The sequence below is a fragment of the Podarcis cretensis genome (genome assembly GCF_951804945.1).
Source record: "Podarcis cretensis genome assembly, chromosome: 10".
Classification (NCBI taxonomy): Eukaryota; Metazoa; Chordata; class Lepidosauria; order Squamata; family Lacertidae; genus Podarcis; species Podarcis cretensis.
In genome coordinates this window covers 26,220,001-26,231,890 of record NC_137179.1, presented here as the reverse complement: position 1 = coordinate 26,231,890, position 11,890 = coordinate 26,220,001, and the positions used below count along the sequence as shown (strand labels likewise).

At 38.2% G+C, this 11,890-nt stretch overlaps 1 protein-coding gene across 4 annotated transcripts in view; it reads right to left on the bottom strand.

Moving 5' to 3' along the window:
* Window positions 1-214: 214 nt before the first annotated feature.
* CRY1 (cryptochrome circadian regulator 1) overlaps window positions 215-11,890 on the bottom strand; it is a 32,879-nt gene continuing 21,203 nt past the window's right edge. Inside the window, exons 5-14 of one of the 4 annotated variants that reach the window (XM_079992606.1) lie at window positions 10,475-10,563; window positions 9,651-9,791; window positions 9,240-9,551; window positions 7,924-8,075; window positions 7,621-7,823; window positions 6,787-6,888; window positions 5,528-5,623; window positions 4,273-4,344; window positions 4,084-4,191; window positions 215-898 (exon numbers count right to left, since the gene is read on the bottom strand). In XM_079992606.1, coding sequence (XP_079848732.1) covers window positions 4,088-4,191; window positions 4,273-4,344; window positions 5,528-5,623; window positions 6,787-6,888; window positions 7,621-7,823; window positions 7,924-8,075; window positions 9,240-9,551; window positions 9,651-9,791; window positions 10,475-10,563 — 1,271 coding nt within the window. In that variant the 3' untranslated portion in view covers window positions 215-898; window positions 4,084-4,087. Of the gene's footprint in view, window positions 899-4,083; window positions 4,192-4,272; window positions 4,348-5,527; window positions 5,624-6,786; window positions 6,889-7,620; window positions 7,824-7,923; window positions 8,076-9,239; window positions 9,552-9,650; window positions 9,792-10,474; window positions 10,564-11,890 lie in introns of all 4 variants that reach the window. The other 3 variants (XM_079992605.1, XM_079992607.1, XM_079992608.1) reach the window with 3 other exon arrangements.

The following is an 11,890-nucleotide window of genomic DNA, read 5'->3' as shown; positions in this document are numbered from 1 at the left end:
CTTTTGTCAATAAAGGATTAGCTATCAGATATGTGCCTTCCTTGGCTGTGGGTGCTTAGGACAATAGCTAGTGAGGGTGATTAAACTCTTCAAATGCTATTTGAAGCTATAAAATTCTATAAACACAAGGTATAAGCAATTCAAAACTTGTATGCTAGCACTTCTTAAAAACTGTATTGACTAGACCAATACAAAATCTGTTCAAAAACAAGACTTAAATGAAACAACCTGTATATACATTTTTATTAACAAGGGCATCCTCACTGTGATTGAACAAGGCAGTGGGAAATACAAGGACAAAACATCAGACATGACAACTTCATAGTTTAACAAAATATTGGCATGAGACTTATATACAGCTGTATTTTCATAGAGTAACATCTCTATTGTATTTTATACACAGACATATAAGAGCTGACCATTTTGAAAAGACAGTTTGGTTCATAAAGGGGTCAAAAATCCTGCCCCGAATCTAAAAATATTAAATCTAAAAATAATCAAGGTCATCATTGTCTGGACAGTTTCCATTTTATATCCATCCAATTAAAGCCTTTTCTGAAAGCCATACATGAAATATCAAAAATATATTGATGAGTCTATCACTAATCATGAATGCTTATATTTACAGTAAGTTACCAAATTCATCACCAAATGCTTTATTTACAATTCTCTATTTCCCCTTTGTGAGTCATTAAAAGTTTAAAAACCATAGAAATACCAGTTAGAAACAATGCATTAAAAAACATACTTGTTTACAACCATTCAGACTGTGTGAAAATAAATGCATGAAAATGCACATTTTAATACAAGTACTCTCACAAAAACTTTTAATTCCAATATGAAGTGAAATAATTTTGCCCTGAAATTTTAGGGTGTGGATCCTTCTCTTTCAGCAAAGCTGCAAGACAAAAATGAATCAGTCCATTAGGAATTAATTCTCAATAAATATTATATGTTTTCTCTTTCTGAAACTTGTTACCATACCTTGCATACATTTTAATATTTGTTAATATGTTTTTATATGTAATGAATCACATTTTCTGCATACATTGTCTGTTCATAATTTAATTTAATGACTGGTTCATCACTTGCATAAGTTGTGCTGCATGTAAGGTGCCATAAGACTACAATGTGTAGCTTCTTGCTAGCAGTGGAAGTCCAAACAAAAAAGAATGGTGATTTGGGAATTTCAGGACACAAGTAAGTGATGTCCAGAGCACTGTCTAATCCTGTTATGTTCAATGAATTGTGGGCAAGGTGCTTGGATCAGTCAGGGTGACTACTTGTGTTCTGGACCCTTGCCCCTCTTGGCTGATAAAAATTAGCAGGGATGGGACAGCTTGCTGGGCAAGGGAGGTGATTAATGCCTCCTTGCGAGAGGGAGTAGTCCCTGACGACTTGAAGGAGGCAGTGGTAAAACCACTCAAGTAATCTAAGTCATTACTGCTCAGTTACCAACCTCCCCTTCTTGGGCAAGGTTATTCAACGAGTGGTCGCAGACCAGATCTAGGCACTCTTGGAGGAAACAAATTTTCTACATCCATTTCAATCGCAGTTTAGGCCCAGTTTTGGTGCAGAATTCAGCAGCCAGGTTGTTCATGAGGACAAGATGGTTTGAGCCTATAACACCAGCCTTGGCCCGACTGCAGTGGCTGTCAAATAGTTTCTGGGCCCAATTCAAAGTGCTGGTTCTGACCTATAGTTATAAACAGCTCAAGACGACAGTACCTCAAGGACTGCCTCTCCCCGTATGACCTGACCCAGACCCTGCAGTAATCACCTGAGGCTCTTCTTCATCTGCTTCCTACACAAGAGGTCTGGAGGTGGCAACACAAGAATGAGCCCTTTATGAGGTGGCTCCCCACTTGTCGAATGCTCTCCCCAAGGAGGCTTCCCTGGCACTTTTTTTGTTATGTATCTTTAGGCTCCAAGTAAAAACATTCCTCTTCTCCCAGGCCTTTGGCTAATTAAATGATCTGTGGCTTATTAAATGGGTGGGTGTAATTATGTGTATTATTATTATTATTATTATTATTATTATTATTATTATTTATGTTTATCATTATTATGCTATACATTTTTGTGTTTTATATTGTAAACAGTCCTGTCAAAAAATAACAGGTAAGAAAAAGAGGCAAAAGACAACTGTCCATAAACATACATGCACTGCAAACTAACAATGAAATTGCATGCATGTCTTCTCAGAAATAAGCCCCCCTGAGTTGAACTGGGCGTACTCCCAGGGAAGTGTGTGATGGACTGCAGCCAAATATTTGCTGTGAAAGCTGAGTAGGTAAAAAATATTTCCAAATATAATGGGCAGCTACAGAATGCATTTTTTGTGTTTTTAAGAAGAGCAGACTGGTCTTTTTTCCAATCTTCAGTACTTGTGTAAGCTACCAAATTTTACATGATCCACACAATGCTATGTTAAACTTTCAGTAACTCACAAAAGTAAAGTTTTTCTAGAGGCCTACTGGAGAGATAATATGACAAAATTAGCCATAAGAGCTTGACCTATAAGTCTAGATCTTAGGAACCCAGAAAGCTGCCTTATACTTTTGGAGCACCTGGTCACCTTGCTCAGTATTGCTTACAGACTGGCAGCCGCTTTTCACAGTTTCTCTCCTAGCTCTACCTGGAGATGCCAGATTGAACTTGGGACCTGCTGTATACAAAGCAGATGCTCTCCCGCTGAGGTATAGCCCTACAACCTTTGGTGTGCCTCAAAGTGTAAAATAAAGGAGGGAGTCAATAAAACTTGAACAGAATATAAATAGTGCAGGGCAAATAGATGGCTGTTTTTATATCTTGTAAATTAGTCAAGAAGCTGCCGATTGAGGCAAAGGAGTGTGTCGAGTGGTAAAATGGATTGAATTTGATGGAAGCACAATGTTAAGTGAAGTCTGACAATATGTTTATCCATAATACCGATATGGCATATTTCAGATCACAATGCCACAATATTTTAAACAAAACTCAGAACTAAGGTGACACATCAAAACATAATTGCTGGAGCAATTCTTCATACTTACAATAAATATTTCAGGCATACAGAGAAAAATACAGCAAAATAAACTGTTCAACCCTTCTATGTCAGCTGATAATACTCAGCAGTTATATGAATATTTAGGGTTCTTGGTATGGTCATCATAGAAAGATAGGTGAGATTTCCCAACTATGCGGACGTTTAAGTAATTTGTTGTACAGAATAATTTTCTGTTAACTGCTCCAAACCCTGCTCTACAGCTGCAGAAGAAAACACATGGCCCCAGCTATTCTAAACAGGCTAGAACAGAGTAACTGCTTCAGTACAAAATATGCTTCAGAGCAGGCATGGCTACTTATTCTAAATGCACATTTCATAGGCCTACGGATGCACATTTGCAGCAACATAAAGACGTGCAAGAACTACAGAAAAATACTGCAACCAACCTAGATAAATCTATGTGCAGTGTTTACACTGGGTATGCATTTGGATATTATCTCTAAAGGGGGAGAGCAGAACATGAATATTTATGGCGGTGCAGATTAGAAGCTGCCAACAGGACAGTATCTTAGACCTGCTGCAGCTTAGGAAGGAAAAAAACAAGTTGCAGGACTGACAACTGTATAATGTAATGGTAATAAATGAAAGGAAACTTCCACTTTCTCAGTACAAAAACTATGCATAAGAGCATAAGAATGAGTGGAGTCAAATAAAACAAAATTGTACCCTTTCCCTGCTCAAAGAAAGTTACACAAATACCTGATGACTGAAGTGGATGGTTATCATCACTCAGCAAGCTCAAAAAATAGACAAAGCTAATGCACAGTTTTACGGGGTGGGGGCAAGTTAAGCTAAATGGAGCAGAACTGGCAATACAAGTCATATGGTAGTCCCATGCAACTGCTAAAAGCATAAACTGAATGTCAGGACTCTTGGCCACTGCCATGCAGGATGTTAGGTTCAATTATATTTGGTCCACTCCTCTAATGGAAGCTATGTTCTTAACCATTCAGGAGGCATGTTTAGTTTTTCCTTCTGACATCAGCATGTGGTTTTCTATCATTAATATCTTCCTTCAGAGTTCTTATTTTTACCCAATTAATTACTGCTTTGTCGCTGGACTTTGGGACCAATGCTCTGAGTTTCCTCTTCTGGATTTGGACGTTTCCCAGTGCACACTCCAGCAACAAGAGATGCTCTTCCTGCAAATTGAAACCAAAGACCTACTTTAAGAATCTATTTGAGTTTCAGATAATGCCATCACACATGTTTATAGAACTTACCTTGCTGAATTAAGTGTGTTTTCTGGCCTTCCCCATGAGCGTAATGCAAAATACCACTCCCTTGAGGGTAACCTGCTAAAAACACATTAAAATATTCTTGAAATGTGTAATAGATCTGCAATAAATATTTCTGATCAAAGTTCTAGAAATTCTTCATACAATTATAATACATTATAATGTAAGTGCCTCCAACTGGGCTGTCAATTGTGTAAGCTACATAAATCTTAAAAGGTAGTTGTCTAGGCTTGGTGAATACATAGTGCAGGGGTCAGCAAACTTTTTCAGCAGGGGGCCAGTCCGCTATCCCTCAGACCTTGTGGGGGGGCAGACTATATTGGGGGGGTGGTGAAGAAATTCCTGTGCCCCACAAATAACCCAGAGATGCATTTTAAATAAAAGCACACATTCTACTCATGTAAAAACACACTGATTCCCGGACTGTCCGTGGGCCGGATTTAGAAGGCAATTGGGCCGGATCCAGCCCCCAGGCCTTAGTTTGCCTACCCATGACATAGGGAAATCTAAAAATTAGTCTTGTTGCAGGTCATGTTGCAGCCCATGCCCTTGGCCCCAAGGAATAGCTTTTGGCTGTGTGCATACCTAAGAGGCTAAAATTTTGAAGTCCCATGTGCTCCTGCCTTACTTCCTTCTCCACCTTTCCAGCTGGGATCTGTAGTTAACTTGCATAGCTGAAAATGGTAGAACTCCAGCATATGGGTGGATAAATACTGACAGAACTATCTCACTTTCTCTAAAGCCAGTGAGATTTCAGTGCTTAATTATTCAGGCATACTTAGCTCTCTCTAAATGACAACCTGTATGATTGCTGGCAATGCAATGCAAATCCCACTTGAGGAAGTCCCATTTATTTTCTAGAATTCTTCCTCTTGCACCTTGGTCCTCAACAACACACTTACACAGGGGGTAGCCAGGGAATTGGTACTAAAAACATCTGAAACTTTGTAGGGGCGAGTGGGAGAAAAACTTTCTTTGATTTACAAACTCTGATACTTCAGCATGAAGTTCTCTTGACTTTATTTTGGTTCTTCTTGGAGAGGGCCAGATATTTTTGCTCAGATACATTCACTTAAAGGAGGTTTAAAAGGAACCTGTCCTTTAGAGACAAGGTCACATAATTACAGGCGGCATGGCAGGAAACTCCTCATTCCCCCTGTTCAATTGGTATAATCCAAAGTATTGAAATAAGTAAGACTTCTGAGGAATTTAATGCAAAACTGAAGCAATGTTGTCTTACCTTGCTGCTGAATTCCACTAGTTCCTGTATGAGATTCTCCTAACGTGCATGTTTGAATACTTCCTGTATGGGCTTCATTTGTTCCCATTTGAGATCCTGGAAGAACACAAATCTGTATGGTTAGCTCTACTCATTTCTGGGAAGGTATAAGCTTCCTATCAATAGTTAATTTGTTTTAATGGTATCTCTGTCCCAGTGCAATGCAGACACTTCCACAGTCACAATAAAATTAATTTCTGGCTAGACTGTCAATTCGTTTATGATCCTGCCTGAAAGAAGCATTTATTCCTTTGCCATTCAAGAAATTAGACTTTCTGGTCAGTCCCCCAAACTATTTTTGTTTGGTTTTGAATATTACAATCTGAAAGCTACGAGAGCTTCTTCAGCATGTGAAATACTAAACTGCCTGAGCTGTTTTTGTGTACTAGTTACATAGCCCATTTTCTTACCCAAATTCCATGTGCAATCTCTACTTCCGCATGTTAACTGAACTTGGACAGGAATCTTAGTACATGCAAACAATGACTTGCAAGTACTTTCATCTAGGTTCAAAGTAACCAAGATAGAAAAGGCCTTAATCCTGATTTCTAAATACTGTATTGTAGAACTACATCTGCATATTATTTTGAAAAGAACTATTAAATATTTAGTCATCACAACTGCATTTTATGACATTATTAAAATATATGCTATCGATATTTATATATACATATTACATACTCAGATGTAAACACTAAGAAAGTTGAAGAGTTCCCCTTTTGTAGTGGAAAGGACCTCTACCTGCAACTGGTTATCAGTATAATGGATGCTGTACAAATAAAATGAAAACATTGCATTTCGCCTTTCTGGTTTGTTTTTTTAGACTGCTGGTGTTGTGTTGGAGTTCTTTTAACCTTTTATGGTTATTGGAAACTACTTACTTAAACTGCCTTCAGTACGCATTTATTTGTGGAAAATGCAGTAATTGACTATTGGCTAATTGTGTTCCAGTCCAGGTGCTGAGATAAGAGGCATGATGCTCCCTCAAAAGCTGTGGAGTGAATTAAACCCTATCCCATCTGTAGTCGGTGTGTAGATGTCCACTTTACCTATTAACTGAGTGATTATGAATAATAATGACTATATATGCTGTTGAAGTTCTAATTTTGGAAAGCTGGTAAGATAGATTTGCTAAACAATACAATATCACTGGAGTCTTAAGTAGATTTTACTGCTTTCTATTTCACAGCCTACTTTTATTAAGAATAGGTAGAACTTACCACTGGCATTGGTACAACTAGGAAGGGTTTCCCCTGGTGAATATCCCATTAGGCCACTATTTCCATTCCCATTCCCATTAGAAGGCACTGATGCAAGCAGACCTAATCAAAACAAAATACATTAGCATCAGAATGAAGAACATACATTTTTGTTTAGTCACTATCTTTTCCAATTCTGCTGGTGGCCTTTCTGTATTCCATCCAAAACGAAAATTAGGTCCTCCAAGAAACAGATCATAGAAGAAAATTACAAAGATTGGCAGTATTGTTAAATTTATGAATGTACATCCAGGCATGAGAACATAGTCTGAATTCGAATACAAAGATTTCAAAAATGCAGGAACGGGGGGGGGGGGGGGGGGTTAAAAGCAGCAAATTCTCGTTTCATATGGATGTTCATTTTCTCTTTCTAGATAGAAGAATGCAATGAGCTGTATCCAACTAAGTTAGACACTTACTATGCCTAACAAATGGATCCAACTCCCATGTTTTCAAAAAATCTAATCCAATGGATCATTGAAAAATTCCGATTTGCATCCGGTCAAGTCATCCTCAGAGTACTCTCACCAAATCAATTGATTTGAGTTATGTAATTCCATTAATTTCAATGGGTCTACTCAGAGTATACCTTAGCTGGATAAACGCTTTATAGAGTGGTTCACAAAATTTAACACAACAGTTGACATGAATGAAATGCACAAGAGAAACAGTCTTTCATTTGCCAGTCCTTTCAATCACCTAGTTACACTCATTATGTCTGGGCCCTGTGGCTATAGAGAAGCAGTCAAGTACAGAAAGAAGTGAACTTCTCTAAATCAAAACATTTTACCATACCTAATCCTCTGTATCGTGATAGTTGCTGGTAGATTTGTTTCATCCTTTCAATATTCAAACGACTTGCCTCAGCATGATTTACCATTGGTTTAGGGTAATTCACTCCTATTACACATTTTGCAACCTTTTGGACACCCTCAGGGGCATTCCAAGGATCGTAGATGTACTTTGCAGGAAACCCTCTGAGTACAGGCAGATAGCGCCTTATAAAGAAAAGAAAAAGTTTAAGTCAGTTAAACAGTTAAAAGTTAAACAGCTTGTTTAACCCTTTAATTTTTCTAATAATTGGAAATGGTACTTAACCTGATATAGTCCCCATTAGGGTCAGTTCTTCTGCCAAAGCCCACAGGGCAATAGCAATGGAAAAACTGCTGGAAGAAGGAGCTACAGGACAGCCACATCCAACTGCCTGCATTCACACTCCAATCAGCATCCAGGAGCAATTCTTCAAATACCTTTAAAACAAACACTCTGTTAGCCCAAACAGTTTCTCAGAAATACTTTTTCAATGCTGTACAGTTTTGAAGCATTAAAACAAAGCCATCAGAGTCATGACTGCTAAAATGACTATGACGAGTTACATAAAACTCCTACTCTTTACATAATGCAGAGGGAGGTATACTGTAAATTCTTGTTCCAAATTCCTGTTGAGGCAAGGCATATGAGGATACACACAGCAGAGCCCAACAGAATTCCAAACTGTGCTTAATCAGGAGTCATAATTTTATCTAGGTGAGTTCATCTGCACCAGAAGCACAAAGTGGCTCATATACATAAACTTATCAACTAAAAATGAGAAACAAAACTAAGGAGATTTTAAGGTGGGCATCAATGCAAAAGGAGATCTAAGGGATCTTAGGCTGTTCTGCTGGTCTGGACACTGTTGCCTGCTCACCTGGCTTAAATATAAGACACGTACTGTACTGAACAAATGTGAACATAATAGGTTTGTTCAGTTCTTTGAAAGCAAAGCAGTAGTGGGAGATGCTGCCCCTTCACTAGTGTCTTAACTTGATTTAGAAGCACTGGGCCAAGCAACTGCTCATATTGTTGCAGCTATGAAGACAGTCCACAGGATCAGATGTTCATGGTATTGTTCTCAACAGCTTTAGAGCTGTGCATTTGTGTTTGAGGGAGGTGGGCAGTGTAAAGAAAAGGAAAATTCACATAGGAAGCTTTGAGAGTGGCATGTAATAATGCCTGTTCTCCACTAGATGATGCTATTTAGCTAGCCTTGCTTAAGTTATATAACAAGTAGCACATAGCCTTCACTATTTTTTAAGGGGCTATAAATTCCACTCTAAAGCCATAGCAATATCTACTGTTACTGTATAATCCTAAGCATGTTTACTCAGAAGTAAATTCCATCATCAGTGGGATTTATTTCCTAGTATGTGTGTTTAGGACTGACAAATACCATGGCCTAATACCATTATATATAATTTGATGAACAGAAAAACCAACGATGCAGCACCAGATACAACATATTCTGTATAAATAGGCTGTGTAGCAAAAGCTGCCTGAAATTTAGAAATATCTGCATAACTAAAATATCAAACTGAAATCTTAAAATGCCAATACAAAAGAAAAATAATCAGTTAAGGAACAAAGAAGTGTACCTTCATCCCTTCTTCCCAACTAATCCACAGATCGCCTCGAGTCAAGAAGCATGCTACAGCATGCCTGGCCAAGTGGTGGATCCAGCCTTCCTGACGTAGCTGGGTCATAATAGCATCAATCCAAGGGAATCCTGTCCTGCCCTCTGCCCATTTTGCCAAAGCCTCAGGATTCCTGTCCCATGGAATCTGCACACATATGGGATTGCCTTCCATTTTATCAAAGCGTGGATTATTAGTGGCTGCTGTGTAGAAGAATTCACGCCACAACAACTGGCCATAGAGAGAAAGAGGAGGAGAGCTGTTCTTTTTTACCTGAAATGATAGCACAATAAATTATTCATTTTTTAAAAAACAAAAGTTTTATTTTATTATTAAATGAGTATTTGACAGTTCAAGTTGGCTGGTTCATACCTTTTTGTATAAGTCTGTTAACTTGAAGTAAAACAGGCGGCAGGACAAACAGCCAAATCGTAGGTAAGGACTAAGTCCCGTGGGACTTGCAAGAAGAGAATTTGCATTCATTCGTGGTCGTTCAAAGTTCGCTACCCAAGCCTTAAGGAAAATGAAAAGGTTATGTACATTTTTCATTCATTTTTTCCCCCTTATTATCACTTTTTTAAAAAATGAAACTTGGGAACAGCTAATGGCACACCTAGATTTCAGAATTTGGAACCACTGATGTTTACCAGCTTCAGTTTGTTTACCTGTGAATTATAGAAGCAACAATTGCTCTTCAATCAAAAGGTACTGAGAAAAGGTGAACTCTATGTGAAAATACAGCGACAATACAATACTGACTCCTCCCTCAAGGGCCATATGCTTGAGCCAGTTAATAAAGGCATAAACAAGTAGCTGAATTATTTTTCTTTAGAAGAGTTAACAAGAATATTTGGAAGATCACCTCTACAAGGGAGATACATTTCACTCCTCTCCATCTGCTTTTTAGGTAGGTGTGAAAGAGCTTTTAATTTCAGTTCATCTTTCTGGGAAATGGTGGGTACAATTTAAATTGTTTGTCTGTTGGCCTACTTTGTTCTGTGCTGCTCTTTGTGTTTTAGTATTTAATATTTGATGTTATTTTAAGAAGTTTTTGTACCAAACTTTAGCCTTCATGGCACGGTGTTGTGTTTTGAAAGGTAGCATAGAAATCCTTAAATGCTAATTAGTACCTTTTTACCTCTGTACAAGGTAATAAACCACGATTAACTGATGTCTGTTAAGACTAGTGAATGTACCTTTCTTTCCAAATGTCTTTCCAATCTTGTAAGAGCTTCTGTTTCTCCACCTGGCCAAACAGCAGAAGGCAATCCATCCGTATCAAAACCTGCAAGATAAAATAATTATAAATATAGCAGCCAAACAATTTTACCAAGAATGTCATTTTCCCAAGTGAGAAATTGTTTGCTAGCATGTCAATGCTAAGAATCAAGGAACAGAGGGGGAAATATCTAAATACTACAAGCTTCTAGGTTCCAAAAAGATTCCAAAGATGTGCATGGCTTCAAAAGTGCTATATATTTACCCACCAAATTAATAAAGATCATTTATTTCCTTTCCTAATTAACAGACAAGTAGCTATATCCATAAATACCCTTCAACATATGGAATGATTCCTTCATTTGCAGATATAGTGGTACCTCGGAAGTCGAATGGAATCTGTTTCAGAAGTCCATTTGACTTCTAAAATGTTTGGAAACCAAGGCACGGCTTCTGATTGGCTGCAGGAAGCTCCTGCAGCCAATCGGAAACCATGTCAGACATTTGGGTTCCAAAGAACGTTCGCAAACCAGAACACTCACTTCCGGGTTTGCGGCGTTTGGAAGCCAAAATGTTTGAGTCACAAGGCATTTGTCAACCAAGGTAGGACTGTACTCTTTGAATACCACAGGTCTCTGCTGATGTGGGGAAAGAAGGTGATTCCCCATTTCCCTTCTGAGGTTTTTCAACACACTACCCCCAAGGGTCTCTTAACTCTCCAAAGCTGGTTTACAGGGTGCAGAAATCTACAAAAATCACCCCACCATCACCACTATTAGAGGTCTCTGTTGGATGAAATGGGCTTCTGAAAATAGAAGGGCACCACTGAACACAGCCCAAATCGTTATTGCTGTGTCTGAAACGTTTGCTGTAATGCAATAATGTCTAGCAAGTGGACAACAGAGAGCTGTTTTCATTTAGTAATAAAACAGCTTCCCTTAGAATTTTTTAGGATAAACAATAGCAATCAACTTCAAGTATTTTGACTAGGTTTCTTTTTAAACACATTTTCTTGTTATTTTTAATTGTTTTAGCTGTTTATTATATTTTGTACATCTCCTTAAGAGGGATGTGGAAGGTGATTAATAACAGTATTTTTACATTCATCATCTCAGAAGTAACCCTGCTATGGGAGAAAATGCTTATATCCATATGATATAGCATTAATAAAAGTAGTAGTAGTACTAAGAGCTGTTCAACAGTGGAACAGACTCCCTTGGAAGGTGGTGGACTCTGGATGGCCATCTGTTATGGATGCACTGCATAGTAGTGGGTTGGCCTAGATGACCCTCAGGATCCCTTCCACCTCAATTCTGAGATTGCTGAATACAGAATTTATAATTGGTCTCTAACGCCCATGCATCTAGATTTATATCCTTTGACCAAATGTTTGT